The sequence below is a fragment of the Cryptomeria japonica genome, chromosome 5 (genome assembly GCF_030272615.1).
Source record: "Cryptomeria japonica chromosome 5, Sugi_1.0, whole genome shotgun sequence".
NCBI lineage: Eukaryota > Viridiplantae > Streptophyta > Pinopsida > Cupressales > Cupressaceae > Cryptomeria > Cryptomeria japonica.
Window position 1 is genome coordinate 818,368,481 of NC_081409.1, and position 25,461 is coordinate 818,393,941.

The window sequence follows — 25,461 nt, forward strand, 5'->3', positions numbered from 1 at the left end:
AATTTCCATTATTAAATTCGAGCTAATTCTGATACGAACTAAGCATCGATAAATTGTTTCATTTTAATTGCAGAAAACTAACCGTTTTAATTTTATCTCCAAGGGATACTCAGTCATTAAGTTTATTAAATCAATCAAGCTAAAGGATATGGGAGAGAAAAAAATTAATTTAATCTCCAATATGACTATATAGTTTAAACAACCATTTTATAAATTTCTCTTTATTATTTATTCCAAATAAAAACCAGGATTATATAAATATATATATATATTTGTATATACATATATATATATATATATTTAAAATTTAATTACTTACCCAAAATTCTGATCAAAATTCATATATCTACATATATATATACCCATATATATATATGGATACATATATAAATATATATTTTACATAAATGACAAATATTTTAATTCTAATTCAAAAGCCATTGAAACTTCATAAATATTATTTTCATATTTTTCCCCAACCCTAATTAGGGTTCTAATTTCTTATATATATATTATCTACACTAAATAACATATTTATTTTTATTTTTTTAAAACTAATTTACCCTAGCCCCATTCGTGCTAGGGTTTAACCCATATTTTTTTTTAACAGTCCAAAATTCTTACTAGGCCGAAGACCCCAAAGTCGGCCGCGTTTTATATTGTTGCAGGCAGCGGAGGAAAGGGAGGCGGGTTGGCCGCGTGCCACTGTGTGAGCGCACAGTGGGCGCCGCAGCACCACTGTGTGCCCACACAGTGGGCGCCACTAGCGGCTCCCCACTGTGTGGCCACACAGTGGCGGTCGTGGCCATCCACTGTGTGCCCACACAGTGGGAGCCGAAATCGGCTCCACTGTGTGTGCACACAGTGGGCGCCGTGGGGCCGTCCACTGTGCGTACACACAGTGGAGTCCGCGAGGACCCAAAACATATTTTTTTAAATTTTTTTTAAAAAAATATAATATATAAAACATATATATATATAGCGGCGCCCACTGTGTGGGCACACAGTGGTGGTCGTGGCCGTCCACTGTGTGCCCACACAGTGGGAGCCGAAAGCGGCTCCACTGTGTGTGCACACAGTGGGTGTCGCGGGGCCGTCCACTGTGCATACACACAGTGGAGTCCGCGAGGACCCAAAACATATTTTTAAAATTTTTTTTTTTTAAAATATAATATATAAAACATATATATATATATATATATATATATTTATATATATATATATATATATATATATATATATATATATATAAATATATATATTTATATATATATATATATATATTTATATATATATATATATATATATAAATATATATATTTATATATATATATATATATATTTATATTCACATAACTTTTATAATCATAGTTAAAAGATGAAATTTATTTCAATATAAATTTATATATATATTTTTTTAAAGAGAATTTTCATGCAAAATTTTAAACTAAAATAATTAAAGGGAAAAGCATTAAGTTAAATCAGATATATATATATAATTAATAAGCTTTTAAATCAATGCTAACTAAAATACAATTTAGAATACTATTCAAAGATACATTATACTTTTTCTGGAAATAAAGAAATTCATTGATTTTTTTCTTCTAATAAATTATTCACATAAAACAACTTTTTCCATTTAAAATACTTAAAATCTTTCAGCATAAATAAACTTCTATTTTGCCTAAAGTAAAAATATAGGTAAAATCTAAATGAAAACAATTCTTTTATTTCTTTCCAAAATACAAGAAGCTTTTGCATGCAACACAAATTAACTTTTCTTTTTCAAATAAACCAGAAGTAGAAATAACAAGCTTTTCTTTTTTAAAACATCTCTAAGATATTCTACCAATTTATAGAATGTTTTCTCTGAATAGTCACAACAATAAAACTTCAAGTCTACTTTCACAAAATACAACTTGCTTCTCTTTTCTATGAATGAGGCATATTTCTATAACAACTTTAAACAAACATCTGCAACTGAATTCAAGTATCTTCAATAACATTCTTCTGTATCTCTTTCATGGTTCCTATTCTCTTTCCTCTGATTTTCCTGCATAATAGAAAACACAAATATGACCATGGAGTGATCACCTCCCAGCCTAGGCTAACTGGTAGCCACCCCTGAGCTCGGAGAACCAAATCCTAGACGGGTTACAAATAGGCAAACACATAGAAAGCAATGCATACAAATTCTTTTCAGACACATTCCGAACTTGGCTTTCAGAGCACCACACTCTGGTGATGAACATTTTCAAAGGGTGGTAGTGGACCAATACCTTGAGGAGAACTGCAGGTATGAAATAAACAAGAAGCCACCTCATGGCACAATAAAAATATCAAGAATCTCAACCCCTTATTCCTTATGCCCCCCAAAGGCATTCTAGCCTTATATCCCTCCTTATGACCCCCATTGTACAAATAGGCCATGCAGCAATGGTCACACAAAGATCCCTTGTGATCACTCTCAAAAGAGAGTCTCTCACTCGAGGGCTGTCACTGCTACCACCCTCAAGATCGTCTTCTCTCCCAAGAGTAAGAGATCTTGAGAAAACTCCCAAAACACAACATTTTCATAAAGCAAAAATACCAAGAGATTTTCAAATATAAACTTTCAAGAACACAGATTTCTTATACAAACAACTTCCAGACATAAACAAGAAGAAGACATTACAAATAATAATTGAAACCAACCTTAATCTGCCCAAAGGTTATTATGATATCTGAAGAAGAGCTGCCCAATCCACAAATCTTTTTCCTTCTACCCTTATTCAATTTCTCTATTCCATAACATTATTTTCTTTCCAAATTTTCTTCTATCTCCAAAAATGGAGAGTGGGTGATTACCCTGCTATTCCCAAAAATCTTCCTTAAGAAGCTCACTCTCTGAGTTCTCACAGGATTCTTAAAAAAACAAAAAGAAGAAAGAAAGCAAAAGGCAAAATGACTCTCCTTCCAAAAGGAAAAATATTGATTTGATTTAACTTCAATTTTCAATTTTCGCTCAACTAAAAAAAAACCAATTTTTAAAGCGTTAAAAAGATCATTATAAAGTAGAAACTTGCCTAAAATTACCCCTAACCCCTAGGTATACCTTATGGGCTTTAGGAAACCCTATTAAACTACCCCTAGGTGTTCATTTAACCCATTTTAAACCCCTCTGAAGTTTATTTTCGGGTCAAACATAAGTTGACCACCCCAATTATTATATTCCCAAAGTATTTATGACAACACATTATTTTAGTTAAGAAGAACTATAATTAAACACTTTCCCACCAAGAGACACAAATAAAACATTTAAATTTAAATCCACACATGTGTCAAGTGACACAAATAAAACACTTTTACAAAAATAAAACATGAAATTGTCTCTTGTGGTGTTTACACAATAAATTTAATTAACACTTAACACTCATGCAGCATATACTGTTACAAATAAAATACAACACAAACAGGGTGTTGTCTCTCCAAATAGACAAACCCCGGCTTTACGAACATACATAGGTCTAGGTTTGATTCTCCGTAATTTTCCATGGTCACATGGTAAATTTCCTGCGCATCTCAATTTACACATTAGTACTTCCAAATATCCATATATAATATAATTCAATAATATAACAATACACATCATTACTTGCATATAATTTTCATCTGCACAGATTGAATACATCTTTTAGCAAGCAAATTCACATAAGCAATTTCATCCCAATTCACATAAACTAAACATACATCATAGTTCTATATTCAGAGTAAAGTCCTGCAAATTCAATAACGACATCTATCATTGCAATTTCATTCTATCTAATAATCATGTAGTGTTCTATCTCATAAAGCATGTAAGTAAATCATCAAATCATAGCAATGTTATCCAAATCCTGAAATCATATAAGTTCTAAGTCTCAAAATGCATCAAAATAAAGTATCCATAATAGTCTAAAATATAAAATCCACTAAATGTCAGACTGAGTCGAGGTGAGGCCTCACATCCTCCCCCTCTAGGCATGAACTTCCTCCTGGAGTTCATCAAAGAGGTGAGGGTACTCTGATCTCATACGTGCTGCGTCCTCCCATGAAGCCGTAACCTCATCATAACAATCCTACTGGACCCTAACCTAGTCCAGCTTTCGACCTCGAAGGGCCAATGTCCGGCGTGCCAAAATGCGAATGGGCTCCAAAGCTAGCTGCCCGTCCGAGTCCACCTGCAAGGCATCCCAATCTTAAAGGTGAGACTCATCATAGATATATTTTCTCAAAACTGAAACATGAAACACATCGTGGATGCGTGATAGGCTAGGTGGCAAAGCTAAACGGTAGGCAACTTGGCCTATCCTCTCCAAAATCTCAAAAGGTCCTACAAAGCGAGGTGCGAGCTTAGAACCCTTTCCGTAATGGATTGGACTCTTATGCGGTCGCACTCTCAAGAAAACTCTGTCTCCAACCAAGTAACTACGATCTATCCTCTTTGCATCGGCATACTTCTTCTGTCTATCTTGAGCCTCTCTGAGATGCTGCCTAATCAAATCCACCTGCTGTTCCATATCCCGAACTAACTCAGGACCAATAGCAACTCTATCCTCTATGCAATCCCAACTCAAGGGCGTCCTGCAAGGCCTGCCGTATAATGCCTGGTAGGGTGGCATTCCCAAGGAAGTGTGATGCCCATTGTTATAGGAAAACTCCACTAAGGGAAGATACTCCTCCCACCGGGTCTGATGATCCATGATGTACATACGAAGCATATCCTCTAACACCTGATTGACCCTCTCTGTCTGACCATCTGTCTCCGGGTGATAGGCTGTACTGAAATTGAGCTTAGTGCCCATAGCTGCCTGCAATGACTTCCAAAAAATAGAAGTGAAAAGAGAATCCCTGTCAGAAATAATCTTGCAGGGTACGCCATGTAGTCTAACAATGTCTCACAAGAACACCTGTGCTACTGCTGGAGCTGTGAATGTAGTACGAACTGGTGAAAAGTGAGCTACTTTGGTCAACTTGTCAACTGTCACCAAGATAGCATCATGGCGACGAGAAGACATAGGGAGACCAATGACGAAATCCATGGATATAGTATTCCACTTCCACTCTGGTATAACATGAGACTGAAGCAACCCACCTGGATGGCGGTGCTCCGCCTTTACCCTCTGACACTCGAGACATTGAGCTACTATCTCAGCAATGAGCTACCGCATTCCCGGCCAATGATACAACTGCCTCAAGTCAGCATGCAACTTCTTAACCCCGGGATGCGCTGCATAAGGAGCTCTATGAGCTTCTGAGACAATGAACTCTCGCAACCCTCTGGAGGAAGGTACATAAATGCGTCCTCTATGGCGTAACAGTCCATCGAACTCCAAAGAATAATCCACATATTTCCCTTCCAGAGTAACCTAAGAACGTAATACCTGACAAACCTCTGCATACCATCCATCCTCTGACAAGTGCCGAAGTATATGGTCTCTCAAGTCTATGCCCATGGATATGGTGTAAACCTCATGACATCTCCTACTCAAGGTATCTGCAACTACATTTTCCTTTCCTTTGATGTAGTGAACGTCAAAATCATATTCGCACAAGAACTCCATCCATCTCCTCTGACGTGCATTAAGGTTCAGCTGAGTGAAGATGTACTGAAGACTTTGATGATCTGAATGCAACTCAAAGTGATGTCCTAAAAGGAAGTGTCTCCACCTCACAAGTGCATGCACTACTGCTGCGAGCTCAAGGTCGTGAGTGGGATAATTAAGTTCATGAGTCTTAAGTTTCCTAGACTCAAAAGCTATGGCCCTACCACCCTGCATAAGAACTGCCCCTAAACCCTCTAGGGAAGCATCTGTACAGACCATGAAGTCAGCTGAAGGATTTGGTACAACAAGGATAGGAGCGCTAGTAAGTGCCTTCTTGAGTTCCTGAAAGGCCATCTCGCACTTCTCTGTCCACTCAAATTTCTTCCCTTTACGTTGAAGAGAGGTAATAGGGTGTGCGACTTTGGAGAAACCCTCGACAAAACGTCGGTAATAACCTGCTAAACCCATGAAACTCCTGACCTCTGTCACACTGGTAGGCGCTGGCCAATCCATAATAGCCCTAATCTTTGATGGGTCAACTGAGATCCCATCACCGGAAATAACGTGTCCAAGGTACTTAACCTTAGATCGAAAGAAAGCACACTTTGATAGGCTGCCAAACAACTGATTATCTCGCAAACACTACAATACCTGTTTCAGGTGATCCTCATGCTCCTTCTCATTCTGAGAATATATCAGTATATCATCGAGGAACACAATAACAAAACAGTCCAGAAAGGTACGGAACATGCCATTCATGAGGCTCATAAAAACTGATGGGGCATTCGTAAGTCCGAAGGGGACTACGGTAAACTCATAGTGACCATATCTAGTGCGAAATGCGGTCTTGTGGATATCACTTTCCACTATTCTCAACTGATGGTATCCTGACTTCAGATCTATTTTGGAAAAGACTTTGGCACCCTGAAGCTGGTCAAATAAATCATCAATTCTAGGCAAAGGATATTGGTTCTTGATGGTTACTTTATTTAGCTGCCGATAATCCATACACAAATGGAGAGATCCATCCTTCTTCTTAACGAAGATGACTGGTGCACCCCATGGGGATACGCTAGGACGGATATGACCCTTCTCAAGAAGTTCCTCAAGCAGAATTTTAAGTTCATTAAGCTCATTTATGGTCATTCTATAAGGTGCTCTGGAAACTAGCTCGGCTCCTGGTACTAGGTCTATATGAAAGTCAATCTCTCTACGGGGAGGCATTCTCGGTAACTCTGAAGGAAATACGTCTGAATATCCCTTAAGGATAGGATGGTCATCCAGCGATGTTTCTTTTTCCTCCTCTTCCCCTCTATCACTGATCATGATAGCAAAAAGCTGACATCCCTTTCGCATGCTCCGCTTAAGCTGCATTGCAGAAATCATACGAAGAGACACGGGCCTCTGAATCTCGGTGATAACTATGGGCGAACCAGGGTCATCCTCACACTCGATCTTTTTCAGGTGGCAATCCATCTTAGCTCCGTGGGCATAAAGCTAATCCATGCCAAGTACGATTTCGTAAGATCCAAGTGGAGTCACTCTAAGGTCAACTAAAGTGGTGGTCTTGCCAATCTGCAGCTGACATGCCTTAACCTCTGATTCCACTGACACTCTATCCCCTGAAGCTAATTCCACTTCCCAACTGACATCCTACCTAGCTGCCACTAGCCCGCAATGCTCCACAACCGATGGAGATATAAAGGAGTCAGTAGCTCCTGAATCAAACAAAATAGATACATTGTTACCTCTGATCATACCTAAAGATTCGATAACCGTGGCCTGATGATCAGCCTGGCGGTTGTCAACCGCTGCGAATACTCTATGGGACCTGCCCATATCACCAACTATCGGCTCAGAAGCGGCCATCTGCTGACTCCCTGCTACCTATCCCTGAGGGAAATCCCTCGCCAAATGCCCCATGGCTCCACATGTAAAGCAAGCACCCCGTGCCTGGAACTGGGCACCCTGAGGCCTAGAAAAAGCCTGACCTCCTGATCTACGGGATCCGCTGTACCCACCCCTGGAGGACTGCTGAGTCCCCGCCGGCTGTGTGTACTGCCCCTGTGCTCTTTGATCACGTTTTTGTCCCTGAGTCTGCCACTTCTTGGGCTTGGAGCCCTGTGGATACTGCGGAGGCTTCTATTTCTGGTTCTGTGGTGTCTGTTGTGGAGGAGGGGGTTTGGAGAACCCTTGAGAATTTTGATTGTTCCCCTTCCAATGTGGTTTCTGGAATCCATAAGTCTGAGGTGCGGGATTTCGGTTCTGAAACCGATCCCTATTGTCCTGTGGTCTAACCTAAATTTCCTCGGCAATCAATGCCTTCTCTACAGCAACCCGAAGGCTCTCTGGAGCAGACATCCTAACAGGCCCGGCTATACCGGCATTCAATCCCCTAATGAAGAGGTTTACAAGAAGTTTCTCATCCTTTAGATAATCTACATATGGCAACAACTCAACGAATTTACTCTCATACAGGGTTACTGACAAGCCTTTTTATTGGAGATCATGAAATTCATCTATACGACGCTGCCTGAAGTGCTCTGATAGATACCTCTCACGGAACCTCTCTGTGAATATCTCCCAAGTGAGTGTATCAGGAACTAATCCGCATTTGTACTCTTCCTGTCTCCACCAGGTGGAGGCTGTCCCTCTCAGAAGATGAACTGCAACACGTGCTTTCAAGTTGCTCTCATATGAACGCAACGCAAAGCACCGCTCAAGACTTAGAAGCCATGCCTCGGCCTCTACTCCATCTGTAGAACCTCTGAAGGATGGTGGTTGGAGGCACATGACCTCCCTGATGAGATCCCCTGGATCTCGACGAGCTCTCTCAAAATACACTGGTTCCACCACAGGAGGTGGTCCTGGCATATGCACTGACTCTGGCTCATTACCACCCTAACTCTCTACAGGAATCGGAGCTGGGCTCCTGCTTCGTTCTCTATCAACAGATCTATGACTCCTAGAGTCATGACTCCTAACCTGAGGGTTCTCTGCTAGAATCCTTTCCTGAACAATGCCAATAAGATTCTGAATGGCTGCTAAAATGTCACGGTTAGGTTCATTTGGCTATTCGGGAGGTGCTCCAGGGTTCTCCTCTAGAACTGATGCCTCCCTCTCTACCTCATCGCATGCTATGCGCACACGTCTAGGACCCCGTCTGCAGTTGCGAGCTTGTCGCGTCAACGGAGGCATCCTAAGAGGAAATAAGACAAAACAATTAATTGATTTCTTTTATAATTAAATTCAATTAAACACAAAATTCCATTTAACAAAATAATTTAAAATATTCCAAGGCAAAACGTAAGTGAGTAAGGCTCCTAGTGTGGAAACCTTGCTCTGATACCAAAATGTCATGCCCAAAATTTAGGGCAAAAACGGAACAAATTTTTTTTTAAAACATACTAAATTAATTAACAAGTTCACTCTCACGACAAGCGTTAATGAAATTTCCATTATTAAATTCGAGCTAATTCTAATACGAACTAAGCATCGATAAATTGTTTAATTTTAATTGTGGAAAACTAACCATTTTAATTTTATCTCCAAGGGATACTCAGTCATTAAGTTTATTAAATCAATCAAGCTAAAGGATATGGGAGAGAAAAAAATTAATTTAATCTCCAATATGACTATATAGTTTAAACAACCATTTTATAAATTTCTCTTTATTATTTATTCCAAATAAAAACCAGGATTATAAATAAATATATATATATATATATATATATATATATATATATATATATATATATATATATATATATATATATATATATATATATATATATATATATATATATATATATATATATATATTTGTATATACATATATATATATTTAAAATTTAATTACTTACCCAAAATTATGATCAAAATTCATATATCTACATATATATATATACCCATATATAAATATGGATACATATATAAATATATATTTTACATAAATGACAAATATTTTAATTCTAATTCAAAAGCCATTGAAACTTCCTAAATATTATTTTCATATTTTTCCCCAACCCTAATTAGGGTTCTAATTTCTTATATATATATTATCTACATTAAATAACATATTTATTTTTATATTTTTAAAACTAATTTGCCCTAGCCCCATTCGGGCTAGGGTTTAACCCATATTTTTTTTTAACAGTCCAAAATTCTTACTGGGCCGAAGACCCCAAAGTCGGCCACGTTTTATATTGTTGCAAGTAGCGGAGGAAAGGGAGGCGGGTTGGCCGTGTGCCACTGTGTGAGTGCACAGTGGGTGCCGCGGCACCACTGTGTGCCCACACAGTGGGCGCCGCTAGCGGCTCCCCACTGTGTGGCCACATAGTGGCGGCCGTGGCCGTTCATTGTGTGCCCACACAGTGGGAGCCGAAAGCGGCTCCACCGTGTGTGCACACAGTGGGCGTCGCGCGGCCGTCCACTGTGCGTACACACAGTGGAGTCCGCGAGGACCCAAAACATATTTTTTTTAATTTTTTTTTTTTAAAATATAATATATAAAACATATATATATATATATATTTATATTCACATAACTTTTATAATCATAGTTAAAAGATGAAATTTATTTCAATATAAATTTATATATATTTTTTTTTAAAGAGAATTTTCATGCAAAATTTTAAACTAAAATAATTAAAGGGAAAAGCATTAAGTTAAATCAGATATATATATATAATTAATAAGCTTTTAAATCAATGCTAACTAAAATACAATTTAGAATACTATTCAAAGATACATTATACTTTTTCTGGAAATAAAGAAATTCATTGATTTTTTTCTTCTAATAAATTATTCACATAAAACAACTTTTTCCATTTAAAATACTTAAAATCTTTCAGCATAAATAAACTTCTATTTTGCCTAAAGTAAAAATATAGGTAAAATCTAAATGAAAACAATTCTTTTATTTCTTTCCAAAATACAAGAAGCTTTTGCATGCAACACAAATTAACTTTTCTTTTTCAAATAAACCAGAAGTAGAAATAACAAGCTTTTCTTTTTTAAAACATCTCTAAGATATTCTACCAATTTACAAAATGTTTTCTCTGAATAGTCACAACAATAAAACTTCAAGTCTACTTTCACAAAATACCACTTGCTTCTCTTTTCTATGAATGAGGCATATTTCTATAACAACTTTAAACAAACATCTGCAACTGAATTCAAGTATCTTCAATAACATTCTTCTGTATCTCTTTCATGGTTCCTATTCTCTTTCCTCTGATTTTCTTGCATAATAGAAAACACAAATATGACCACGGAGTGCTCACCTCCTAGCCTAGGCTAACTGGTAGCCACCCCCGAGCTCGAAGAACCAAATCCTAGATGGGTTACAAACAGGCAAACACATAGAAAGCAATGCATGGGTGAACTCACAATAATGGTTCCCACTTTTTTGCCACTTTTGACACTGAGATGTACATTTTTAAAATAATCTTCAACTTCCGAGAACTATAACTTTAAAAGTATTAAAAATTTGAAGATGATGTAAATTAGTGATTTATAGCATTTTGTTTGTAGATTCTATATACATTTTTTTCAAATTTTTTTGAAGGATTTTTTTTAAATTTTCCATCTCCCTCAAAAAGTAGTTTTTTACAACAAACTAAATTTTTTAAGAGTGAGGTGCCCCCCAAAACGTATAACTTTTTTTCTATAAATGATAAAAACTCAATTCTTTCAAATTTTGGTTTGTAACATCAATATCTAGGGCTTGCATTTGGTTTTATAGTGATATGTTAAATATTTTTCATTTTATAAAGTTTTGAAGTCCGACTAGTCATAATTTAGACATAGGTTTATGTTTGAACACATAACTTGTTCTATATAAATTGAAATTCAATTTTTTTTTTTTTGTTAGAAAGAAGACATCAATACTAGGGGCATAGATATTTTTTAGAATTTTTTTGAATTAGTTTCTTATTTTTCCCAATGTGTTGAACAGAGAAGTTCATGTTCGATGAAAAACCAATTTTCCATAAAATTAAAAAAACAAGAACATAATAAATTCAAAATATAACAAAATTATACTCGTTGGAAAGCTTTCTCCGAGTACTACAATCTAATATTTTTGGGTTATCAAGATTATTTCATTCAAGCTTTGAACCAAAGCTCCGAAATCATTAATTCTTCAGAATTCTAAAATTTTTTGGGAGAAACCTCAAATTAGAGGGTTCGAATGAACAATACTTCAAGCGAATGGGGTTCGCTCGAATCCATTATGGTTCAAGCGAACCCCCATTCGCTCGAACCAATAGGCTTGATTTTGCCCCATACAAAGTCACTCGTGGTTCGAGCGAACCCAGGTCCGCAACGTGGTTCGCTCGAACTCCCAGGGGTAGTTTGAGCGAATACCACTATTTCGCTCGAACACCCAAAAAATCAAAGTTCCCACTTTCGCCAAATTCCTTCGTTGGCAAAAGTGGGAACCAGCTTTGTGAATTCACCCGCATACAGATTCTTTTCAGATACATTCCCAACTTGGCTTTCACAGTGCCACACTCTGGTGATGAACATTTTCAAAGGGTGGTAGTGGACCAATACCCTGAGGAGAACTGCAAGTATGAAATAAACAAGAAGCCACCTCATGGCACAATAAAAATTTCAAGAATCTCAACCCCTTATTCCTTATGCCCCCCAAAGGCATTCTAGCCTTATATCCCTCCTTATGACCCCCATTGCACAAATAGGCCATGCAGCAAGGGTCACACAAAGATCCCTTGTGATCGCTCTCAAAAGAGAGTCTCTCACTCGAGGGCTGTCAGTGCTACCACCCTCAAGATCCTCTTCTCTCCCAAGAGTAAGAGATCTTGAGAAAACTCCTGAAACACAACATTTTCATAAAGCAAAAATACCAAGAGATTTTCAAATATAAACTTTCAAGAACACAGATTTCTTATACAAACAACTTCCAGACATAAACAAGAAGAAGACATTACAAATAATAATTGAAACCAACCTTAATCTGCCCAAAGGTTATTATGATATCTGAAGAAGAGCTGCCCAATCCATAAATCTTTTTCCTTCTACCCTTATTCAATTTCTCTATTCCATAACATTATTTTCTTTCCAAATTTTCTTCTGTCTCCAAAAATGGAGAGTGGGTGATTACCCTGCTATTCCCAAAAATCTTCCTTAAGAAGCTCACTCTCTGAGTTCTCACAGGATTCTAAAAAAAACAAAAAGAAGAAAGAAAGCAAAAGGCAAAAAGACTCTCCTTCCAAAAGGAAAAATCTTGATTTGATTTAACTTCAATTTTCATTTTTCGCTCAACTCAAAAAAAAACCAATTTTTAAAGCGTTAAAAAGATCATTATAAAGTAGAAACTTGCCTAAAATTACCCCTAACCCCTAGGTATACCTTATGGGCTTTAGGAAACCTTATTAAACTACCCCTAGGTGTTCATTTAATCCATTTTAAACCCCTCTGAAGTTTATTTTCGGGTCAAACATAAGTTGACCACCCCAATTATTATATTCCCAAAGTATTTATGACAACACATTATTTTATTTAAGAAGAACTATAATTAAACACTTTCCCACCAAGAGACACAAATAAAACATTTAAATTTAAATCCACACGTGTCAAGTGACACAAATAAAACACTTTTACAAAAATAAAACATGAAATTGTCTCTTGTGGTTTTTACACAATAAATTTAATTAACACTTAACACTCATGCAGCATTTACTGTTACGATTAAAATACAACACAAACGGGGTGTTGTCTCTCCAAATAGACAAACCCTGGCTTTACGAACATACATAGGTCTAGGTTTGATTCTCCGTAATTTTCCATGGTCACATGGTAAATTTCCTGCGCATCTCAATTTACACATTAGTACTTCCAAATATCCATATATAATATAATTCAATAATATAATAATACACATCATTACTTGCATACAATTTTCATCTGCACAGATTGAATACATCTTTTATCAAGCAAATTCACATAAGCAATTTCATCCCAATTCACATAAACTAAACATACATCATAGTTCTATATTCAGAGTAAAGTCCTGCAAATTCAATAATGACATCTATCATTGCAATTTCATTCTATCTAATAATCATGTAGTGTTCTATCTCATAAAGCATGTAAGTAAATCATCAAATCATAGCAATGTTATCCAAATCCTGAAATCATATAATTTCTAAGTCTCAAAATGCATCAAAATAAAGTATCCATAATAGTCTAAAATATAAAATCCACTAAATGTCAGACTGAGTCGAGGTGAGGCCTCACAAATACTATAAGGTAAATACCCCAAAAATACATATAAAAGGTTTATAATAGTAACTAGTCAAATATTCAATGAAAAATAATAGTACCCAAAGTAGTCATACCAATATTATTAAAACCATGAATAGACAAAGAATATGGAACACGATCATTTGGATGCACTTTCATTTTTGGTAATAAGTGTAAACTGCAAATATTGAGTGTTGAACCAATGTCAGTGAGAGTCCACATAATATCAATAGCATTGATATAACCAATCATCATGAAGGGAACTCCTAAATTTTATACTTTTGGAGGTGGCACTTTAGGTGGATAGAACATAATATTTGGCATATGTACTTGAATATGATCCATCAAAAAAATTATATCCACTAGCCCAACGAAAGAATGTAACAAAATATTTTTAAGAGATTTTGATACACCAAAGCAATCAAAAGTAAATCCCATAGTGAGATCTTAGCAAGAGTAACATTAAATTGCTTAATAAGATCATTGTTCATAGGTTGCTTGGCTATGGGAATATGTTCTTGAGGAACATATTGTTAAGAAGGTGGTAAAGAAATAATAGAAGGGTAAATATTTTTCTTGATTTCTTCTTGTATTGTACACATGGTAAATGATGTTATATGAAGCATTCTTAGATTGAGAAAATTTCATGAATAATTCAAGACAAGTACTTTCAAAACTATCAATTCATCTTCTGCAAAACATTATGAATTACAAAAAGTACTTTACCTTTATCAAAATCATCTATTGGATAATGGTTTCTTTCACTTTACCTTGCTTCTTTTCATTCATGGCATTTGTCTATATTGCAGTTTTAGAACTTTTAAAATACTCCTATTAATCAATTAAATCTCCAAGATTTTGTTCCATGATGCATATGTTTTTTATGGTACTATTTTTGAGAAAATGCACTCCATGTGTAGATCACATAAAAAAAATTATCAATCATAATCCTAGAGATGCTAATGAAAAATCTAACACTTGTACCTCTCCTAGGGGAATGATAAAATTTAGAGACTCGTGCTTCAAAGGAAAAGACTATAAACATGGGTAATTCTTAATGGACTTATGATAAAAAAGACATGCCTCTAGGAATTCATCTAGTGCAACATCAACATTTCAACGTCATCCTTGAATAATACCTTATTGAATACATAAAATTCTTATAGGAAGGGATCTTACATAAGGCAATCACATTAGAGTTCACCAAAATGTATATAAGGGGATTTTCTGCCCTTGAGATGATTGGATCTCAAGGAGCAAATAAACTCAATGCTACCTCACTTAATTTGTGCTTTGGTGAACATAGGAGATTAGTGTAAAATAGACAAACCTAGCTATTTACAATATTTATAAACATGAATCACTAAAAAACACAAGGATATAATATGATAATATTTTTTAAGTATATAAACATAAATCTTAGAAAATATAAATCTTGCTATTATTTTGGTGAAGCCTCCAGTACATTGTAGGGACGTCTACATGTTGTGTTGTCATTTGCATGGGCAAAGAATAAAAAGTGCTAAAAATAACTATAAAAACCACTCCATGTTCATTTAATATTCTCGTTGTATATGCACACTAAGATAATGAAAAATATTAGGGATGTATAGGGGTTTGCCTCAGTCAAACCCTTGTTTTCATATTTTCAACTTCATGGAGAATCAAATATATATATTAGATAAAATAGATACAATAGATTTTGTAATAAAAACAAGCATTTCTTAATGGAGGAAAACAATATTACAATAGATAAAATGAAACTAGATGATAGATGCACTAAGAGATTTTGATAAAAATAGATAGTATTACAATGCAATAGATAAAAGATATAAGAGAGAAGAAGAGTGTTAGATATCCAAAACTCCTTTCTAGACATAAAAATGTGGTTGTTCTTTGAGAGAAGACTAAGTTGCTGCAAGCTAACATGTATTTTTGTAGAGTTTTCCTATAGATCTGAAAGCAAGAGATTCTAGAATGAGAGTTGTGTGAAAATGCGGGAAAAATAAAATTTTTGTTTCTTAGAACAATAGAAGTGACTATTTTGAGTGCATTTGAGAAAAAAGACACACATGGACAAAAGGTTGATGCAAAATATGCTCATTTGAATCTAGAATCTTCTTGGGACATTTTTGTCGAGTCACCACACTCTCATCTAACTAAAATAATCCCAAATCTAGATAAGGAATTATTAAGGTCACTTCATCTTTAAGATTCATGTTATGAGAATGATAGAATTTCAATCCTCAATTTATGTCATCAATATATTGGGGATTAATGTAAAAGTGTCATAAATGCAATAGGTGCAATTTGTGACACTACAACATGTAAAAAGTAAAAATAAAAAAGATAAAATAAAAAGATCATTTAAAAAAAATATGTATTAAATAAAATAATTCTAAAACAAAGTAAACTAACACTTACATGAATAATTTTATTTCTTTTGATCTAAGAAAAATCTAAAATAAATAGACATATTCTTTTTTTAATCAAAAGATTAAGAGAGTTACCTTAGATATCATTACTAGTCTAAATCTTCAAAACCTCATTTAATATCTATATTAGAATTTCCTCTTTACAATTTAAAGATGTTTTTTTACTATTATCTTCAAGATTCATATGAATTTTGATACTTATTAACTTTGAATATCAATAAGATTATGAACATTAATCTTACTAACAAAATTCTATTAGAATGAATTTATGTGATATCATTATGAACTATCATTACAGTTGAAAAATACATTTTAAAAATTTATTTATAAATAAAAATAATTATCACATAAATATTAATAAATTTAAAAAAAATTAAAAATTAAAAATAAATTAAAACAAGAAATAATCATATAAATTTATCTCTAATGAAATAGTTTTAAAAAAATATAACAATATTTTGGAAATGAAATGTATAACACTTAAATGAATTTTATGTATATCTACATGTATTATATGCCTATGTGTTTGCATGTCTTTATATAAAAGTATCTATAAATATGTCTATCATTTTCAAGATGTTGGCTTTTCATGAGGTTTGTGATCTAAGTTGAAGATGCTCTTTGAGAATCATATGTCTCAGTGTCTCTTACACAATTCTTCCATAAAAACAGGTAAACTATTTTTACCTTTAGGATGTTTGTGATCAACATTGAAGAGGCACCTTGTGAATGATATGTCTCATGTCCCTTACATAATTCTTTTATAAATATAGGTAAACTATATTTACATTTATTTGAGGTTTATGATCAAAATTAAAAAGACACCTCCATAATGAGATGTATAATCTATCTTAAACAATTCTTTCATAAAGATAAGTAAACTAATTTGAAAAAATCTCATTTGTATAAAGGAATGGTAATCTAGTTTAAATATAAATAGATAGTTTAAAAAATTCTCATAAGTATAAAACAATTTTCAATATGTTTACTTTTTACAAGTATTATGATAAAGTTGAAGAGGCATCTTGAGAATGATATGACTCATGTCCCTTGAGCATTTTTTGGGGAAATATAGGTAAACTTTATTTACTTTTTACCAGGTATATGATCAAAGTTGAGGAGGCATCTTGATTGTATCGTATAACTTACACAATTGTTTTCTAAAGATAGATTAGATAATTTGAAAACTTATAATTAGTATACACTAAAGGTAATCTAGTTTGAAAATATAAAAAACAGGTAAGCTCGTTTGAAAACTTAATTATTTCTACTATTCATCATTGTTTATCTAGTGCTTTTTGTAGTTAAAAACTTAAAAGAGTTCCAATGAATTTGATAGCACCTGCAGCTTCATTCATCTAAGTTTCTGTATAGAATCAATCAGTGAGTCATTATCTCTAGCTCCATAGCATGAGGTGGCTTGTGATGAAGGGGTTGAGAATTCAATGAGTATTGGTTTAGAGTTCCACATTACTGAGGGCCCTGCTTCTCTTCCCCTTCTTAAGTTAGATCTGTTTCCTAAGACCTCAACTTGTCCTCTGGTCATTCATGTCATTGACATTATTGTCATTAACATGGCTCTCATTTCCCAACAAAATGAAAAGGTCAAGCTTCACATGGCTTGCCAAGATTGGCATTTTTTTCAGGTACATACACGTGAGTGAATTGTTAAATATGGATATTTGTGTTTTCTCTCTCGTCGTTGTTTGAGTTTTTGTAACATTGATATAATGGCAAAATTTGAAACTATTTGATCCGATTCTATGGAACATGTGCAATGGAATTGTTTTACTTCGGTAGTGAACCGTGGTATTCCCGTGTCTTATAGAAACACTAAAGAAAGAATGTAGAAAGTTCTTTGATCTTCGACTGGAGGGGTAGAGAATATATGCACAAACAACAGATGATATGGAAGGCTATGGTCAGGCCTATATTGTTTTTCAAGATATAAAACTTGACTGGGGAGATATGGTGTACTTGTTTTTGTTGCCACTGAGTTTGACAAAACTAACTCGTGGCCATCCACACCTGCAGACTTCAGGTACATTCTTTTTACATATTCATCATCCACTAATTTTACAGCATAAGATAATGATAATACTTTATATTTTGTTCTATTTTTCTGCTTCTCCTTCCCCTCTTAAGTTAGATATGTTCGTATCATGCTTCGGCTTCATTGGTGCCTCTCCCATGGGCGCAAAATTCACCAAGCAAATAGATTTCTGTCCAAAGGTCACATTGATTAGATTTTTCATTTTTTGATGTATGTTATTCTAAGACCTTCCGTATCTGCAGATGAAACATGGGAAATGGGCAGCGCAAATAGCTTGGACTTCAATAAATCACCACCTTCTAATGGACAGGAGGATTTATAGAAGGATTTTTATGACGATATTGAATTGATCAAGATCAGCGATGAACAAGAGAAGGATAGTATTGAAAGGAGGCTCAGATTATCTGGAGAACAATACAATTGTTCGGAAGAATGCTTCAAACGGAACACTACGGTGGATTATGTATCTATACTTTTCACCATTTAATAACAGCTTTTTTGTTTCACTCCATCAAATTCTTACATTTAAAAGTTCGCTAAACATTTCTTTATATTGCTGGGACTATAAAAACAGAAGATTCAATAGATGCTAGACAAAAAATCAGTCCGTTTCTTTAATATAGATTTAATTTTTCTTACTATCATAAATTGTTCGATCTATCACTCACCATCAAAGATCTACAAGCTCTTTGTTATCTGTGGGCCACAGAAATATGGCTTATTATTAATTTAAGCTCAGGTTTAGTTTAATTTTATTTTTTCAATAGATCCATGGGTATTTATAAAAACCGCGCAGATACTAATAGACAACCAACTGTAAATTGATATTTATTTTAGTCTTGTATTTTAAGATTAGCTTCAGAATATATTGAAATTTAAAATTTATAATTGATTTTAATGAATCTTAGAACTTACTTTTTGTTAGGATATGGCTTTAATTACAATTTATTTAAGTGTTTCACATATAGCTTTCAAACTCATAACTTATAATCTTTTATTTTGATTTATGAATCATTTGATGATATTGACACCATTTCCCTAACATATCCTCTCCCTAATTCTATATAGAGACTCACTGCCTAATTTATACTTACTATTCTTTTCCATATATTAAGATTGCCTTGTATAAGTTGGTGTTCTTGTATATTGATCCATCCAGTTGTTCTTTAACTTTTCTTTAAGCTTCTAATATAATCTTGTTATCCTAAAACTTTAACATTTCTTGGAATCATAAGTTTCCATTTATTTTTATTGTATTTATAGTTTTATATCTTACTTATATCATTCCAATGTTTATATTATTCATTTGCTCAAGTAATTTATAAGTATTTCAAGTTTTTCTTTATGTGTGAAAGTTAAGCTAGTTGTATTCCTTTGGGCTAGTAAAACAAAGAAAAAGAGTAAAATCTAGAAGAATCACCTACACCGTATTGAAATATGTCAAACCATCTTTCCAACAATGAAAATTATAGTCCCTTGGAGAAATATTTGAGGCCTAGTGGCATGTGGGAAGTGTTGTTAGTTTAAGTGGTGTTAAGGTGCTCCACCCCCAAGAAAAAAGGTTTAATGGACTATAAATTGAAGTTTTGATAGTGTTATTTTTATATAGGAGGCACTAAGTACCTAAATTCTATAGACATGTATGATTTAGGGTAGTGTGGATTGTGTATTTAACTCTCTTAAACTATAATTTTATTCTATGTAAAAAAGAAATAACTTTCACACAGACAAAAAAAATTAAAAAAAATAAAATTTATAAACATATAATTCAAGTGTCAATCTCAGCCTCCTTTTAATACCACCCTCGTCTTTTCTGTTACTATATTCAGCAATCCATTCTCGAAATGATCATATTGTCCATTAGAAGGAGATACATAGAATAAAATTATATTTTTAAAAAAATCAAATTTGTCAAGGCCATGCAACTGAAATTATTTACTTGACGATTTTTTTGATCATAGGAAGATATTTCAAAGAAGTGGCAATATGATAAAAGGGGTCTAATAAAATAGATCTAGCTTTCTCTAGAAAGAATTTTTTTCATGTAAATCATTGTATTGTAATATTTATATTATTTATGTTTATTTCTATTGAGTTTCAATTAAGATTGGAAGAGATTAAGGTAGAAGGACATATATCATGTCAATCTAGTTCTCTCTCATGAATGATTCATTGTATGAGAAGCATCTTATTCTATTTGTGTCCTTGAAGAAAAAGAGCTTTCATTCATTTTTGTCCCTAAAGAAAAGATGGAGCCAAGCATTTTGAGAGTTCTTGTGATTGTTCCTGAAGAAAAGAGAGGACATGACAGCTTAAGATTTTTATGAGTGTATTAAATATTCTCACATTTTGTTGAAATTTTGTATATTAGAGGAGGGACTATTTCCACAACATTGGAGAAGGTATTTGAAACACTCAAGAAAATGTGGATTCTCAAAGGAGAGTTATTGACATGTGAAACACTAAAGGAATCATTTTGACCTGGTTGGAGGAGATATGACCTTTCAAAGGAAAGTTAGTGTCTCAGTGTGCAAGAAGGCTAGGAAAAAATTATATTTTCTCATATAATGCAAATGTTTGAGGGTTCTATAGTCTGAAGATCCACTACTGAGATTAGTGTATTATTTCATGGGGAGGGAGGAAGATTGGTAAAGGCACTATAACAAAGTCTCTAGAAGGGTTACGTTCGACTATTGAAAGAATTCAAATTAATTTTCATTGATATAATAAAGAGAGAAATGTTGAAAAATAGTACATATTTAATTACTAAATGAATATAACTTTCAAATTAATAAATAAATTAGTTTTAATGTTAAAGTAGTTTGCTAAATAATTAGTTGGGAAGTTGAATACATGTAGGATAGTTGGTTAGTTTGATGTGAAATTTAAACTCTTTAGAAGTCATTGCACATAAATATTATTATCATCTATGAACATCAATAATCTTTTTTTGGCTATTGAGGTTTTTTTTTCAAGTTAATGATTGCTCTTGGACGTCATTTGGATTATAAAAGAATCCATTTTTTTATGCTAGTGATGCTTCCATATGGGGACAATGGGTGTCAAGTTGCTTGCACCTCATGGAATTGAGAATGATATATCTCATTCCTTTAAGGCATTTTTTTTCTAACTTTAGATATATTACATATGTGAGAATAACATAATATTTGAACAAAAGATTATGTTCAAAAAGACTTGAATGAAAAATGTGTGTCATATATAATTGAAAAGATATCATAAGTGATATATATTTTACTAGAAAAGTAATTAAGGCCACAAAATTTTAAAATACATCTGGTTGACATTTTAAATATTATTTCTAATTACTACAAAAAGTAAAATAAATATAAATATAAAATATACAATATACAATTTTCAAGACACATTGTTTTTAATATGTTTAATTGAAAATGATCACAATAATAGATATAAATATTTTATATTAAATATTAAATTTCATTTTTCAAAATTTCAAAAGATTATATCTGAATTTTAAACTCATAAAAATTTAAAGATATATAAGCAAGTACCACATAGTGGCTAGTACTTGACTTGTTTTTAGTATAGTTTTAATAGTAATTATGATTTAATTTATTAACTGAAAAAAATTAAAAAATTAAATTAAATTAATAAGGAAAAAGAATAAGTAACTCTTAAATAAAATGTCTTCAGAAAGTTATATTTTTTAAATTTTTTTTAAAGAATAAGTGATATATTTTTATATTTAATTTTTTCTAAAATAGTAATATAATAATAATAATTTTATACTAATTTTTAAATATTATAATAATAATAAAAATATGTGATATATTAAAAATAATTTAATATTAATAGAAATATAATATAAGATGGTATAATAATATTGTAATTTTAATTATTATAGTATTTTTTATTATTATATTATCTTAATTTTTGTTATTATTTTGACATAATTTATAGTATAAATTTTTTTATAAAATTTTTAAGTGAGTAAAATAACTATAAATAATAGTAATTTTTGAGTAAACAATGTAAATAAATTAAAATTAAAAAGTATTAGCCAGTCGTTTACAAGAGAAATACTTTTTTTTTAATTATAAAGTTAACAAATATGCATGTATACTTTAAAATAAATTTAAAAATTTAAAAGAAAGAAAAATATTTGTTTATGATTGATCAAAATAATTTTTTTTAATAACTATTTAAGCATAACAAAAAAAATTTCATTACAAGAGTATTGCCTAACGGCAAGTACTAATAAGATAGAAGATGATGTGTATCAACACAACACATATACATCGTAAAAAATAATCTAAAGATTCTTAAATTTCTTATAATAATTATTTCTCTAAGAAGCTTAGCAAAAGTATAATAAAAATAGTACGCCCTTGGGAAATCTGCTTTATAATGGGTGACATCCAGACAATGTGCTTTGACATCTGTGCTGTTTATCATTGCTTCTTTGATATTTGTGGTATTTATCATTGTTTTCGATGGCATGATAGGAGGTGCCTCACTCCTATAAAATACCGCATCTCCCCTAGCTTCATTCATCTAATTTCCTACATAGAATCAGTCAGTGAGTCATTATCAATTGCTTTGCTTAAAGTAATGGAAATGGGTAATCTGCAGCATTCAACGTGTAGTGATTTAGGTTTCCACATTGGTGCCCCTGCTTCTCCTCCACTACCTCTTAAGTTAGATCTGTTACCCAAGCCGCCTTTGCATCATGCTTCCCCCTCTTTGGTGACTCTGCCACGGGCCCAAAAGTGAGCAAGTAAATAATTTCTGTTGCTTGATAGATTAATCAGAGCTTTTGTTTTTTTCAATCATTTGTCATATACTAAGATTTTCTATTACTGCAGACGAGAATTCTGAGGTGTGCAGTCCAAATAGCCTGGACCTCAATAAACCGCTTCCATCCAACGAAGTGGGGGATTTCGAGAAGCATTTTAATGTCGAGAATGGATCGTTGAGGAACAACAATGAAAAAGAGAAGGATGGTATTAAGAGGAGGCTCAAATTGTCAGGAGAACAATATGCTTATTTGGAAGGATGCTTCAAACAGAACACGAATGTGGATGATGTATGTATACTTTTCACCATTTAATAACAGTTTTTTGTTTGGCTACATCTAACTTATCCCTTTTCTTTCTAGCATACCCGTCAAAGTTTAACTCTTTAAACAAATCTATATATTGATGGGACTATAAAAACAGAAATTTACTTTTATTGAAATCCTTGTCAGTATGCTTTTTAATAAAGTTTTTCATTTCATTACTTTAAATTCTTCGATCTGCCATTCCCCATCACAGATCTAGAACCTGGTAATTATATATAGACAAGGGAATTTTATCTCGCTTATTTTGGCTCCGGTTTAGGTTTTTTTTCACAATCTATTAATTGGCACTTTCAAAATCTACACAGATATATAGAGAAGCAACTGTAAAAATAATATTGATTTTAGGGCTAGATTCTAAAATTAGTTTTAGAAATCGTTTGCAACTATTAAGAAACATACTGAATATTAAAATCTAGATTTCACTATTGATAGTAAATAATGCTCATGGTTTTTTTCAGTACAAATCTATTATAAATTCTGATATTGCAAATCCGAAAGGAAGCTCTGGCAAAGGAGCTAAATATCAGCCCTCGTCAAGTTTATGTTTGGTTTCAAAATATCAAGGCAAGGTAATAAACTCGGCCTTATAATAATTCTTTTCATCACATTTAATATAAATACAAGTATTAATAAAACTAATTTATGTCGATAAAATTTGCAGGAACAAATCAAAGCAAATCAAAACGCATTGTAATTTGTGGAAGAGGTACAACAAAGCATTAAGAGAGGAAAACAAAAGCCTGCGGAAAAAGTTGGCAGAAATTAGCGCTCTGAAACAGGCGCAGGAAACACCATCTCTAAAATTAGGGCTCTGAAATTAGTGCTTCAAAACAGTTTTCACCAACCAATATTTTGTTTATTGCACTGGTATTGGGATTTATAAGATCCGCAGACCTTCAATAAATCTGAGATAGCTTACGCTTACTTAAATCTTCTCAGGCGATTTTAAATACATTAAATTTTATTTCGGTGGATCAGAAATGATCCCTATTTATGACCCATATTTAGTAGACTTTATGTTTTGTGGATTCAAGTGAATTGTTCTTACATTGCACGCTTCTTAAAGAGACGCTTTAGAGTGCTCTGTCTTTTATATATATATATATTTTTAATCGATAATTTATTTTTTTTGTCAATAGTAACTCATTATATTTTTAATTGTTTATATTTAATAAATACTTATTCATTAAATAAGAATGGGAAATAGACCTTCCCTAACTAGGATATGTTCTTAATATTGAATGTTTTGGTCTCCCTATCAAACTTAGACAAGCATGACCACTTATGTTCAAACCCTTGGTGGGTCATTATTATTCTATATGTGACATGTTCAGAAGTGTTTTAATAAAAAAGAAAAATGTGAAATGTATGACAACATGTGAATATTTAAGATATACATTTTACAAAAACAATTCTTAATTTCTGAAAAATATATTTATAATGATATTATGTTATCATATTATAAGAATATATATTAAAAATTACTTAATTCATCATATTATTATCCAAAATTATTAATATTTTAAATTATTGTTATTCTTTATTTTTTTAAACGTTTTAAATTTGATCCTATCCTAGAAAAACATGGCCCTTTTTAATCCACTAATATTTTATTTCTCTTTTAAGAGTTATATTAACTTTTATCTTGTTCGTCATTCATAATTATGAAATAATTAATCAAGACTAATTTATGTTGAATTATATATATTTATTTTTTTGATACACTCTATTGTTAAAACGGATACACTAGAATAGATGATAAAAATGCATATAAAAAAATTAATATAATAGAAAACATAATAAAAAGAAGTCTGATGATTAATACTAATTTAAATGAGTCAAAATAAAAGATATTTTAAAATTGAAATAATAAATTAAAAAGTATGTCAATTAAATTTTAAATAATTTAAAATTTATTTAATAAATTAAAAGAGATTTTATATATAGAGAGAGAGAAAAAATCAAATTTGTAAAAAAAATATTATATAAATAATACAAATTATACTTTATTTATATAAATTATAATATATTTTCATAATT

General features: G+C 32.6%; 1 protein-coding gene across 1 annotated transcript in view; it reads left to right on the forward strand.

Moving 5' to 3' along the window:
* LOC131876207 (homeobox-leucine zipper protein HOX27-like) overlaps positions 1 to 24,236 on the forward strand; it is a 45,021-nt gene extending 20,785 nt beyond the window's left edge. The window contains exons 2-4 of the mRNA XM_059221047.1: positions 23,165 to 23,385; positions 23,920 to 23,990; positions 24,083 to 24,236. Of these exons, the coding sequence (XP_059077030.1) occupies positions 23,165 to 23,385; positions 23,920 to 23,990; positions 24,083 to 24,236 (446 nt within the window). The remainder of the gene's footprint in view (positions 1 to 23,164; positions 23,386 to 23,919; positions 23,991 to 24,082) is intronic.
* The last annotated feature ends 1,225 nt before the right edge of the window (positions 24,237 to 25,461 follow it).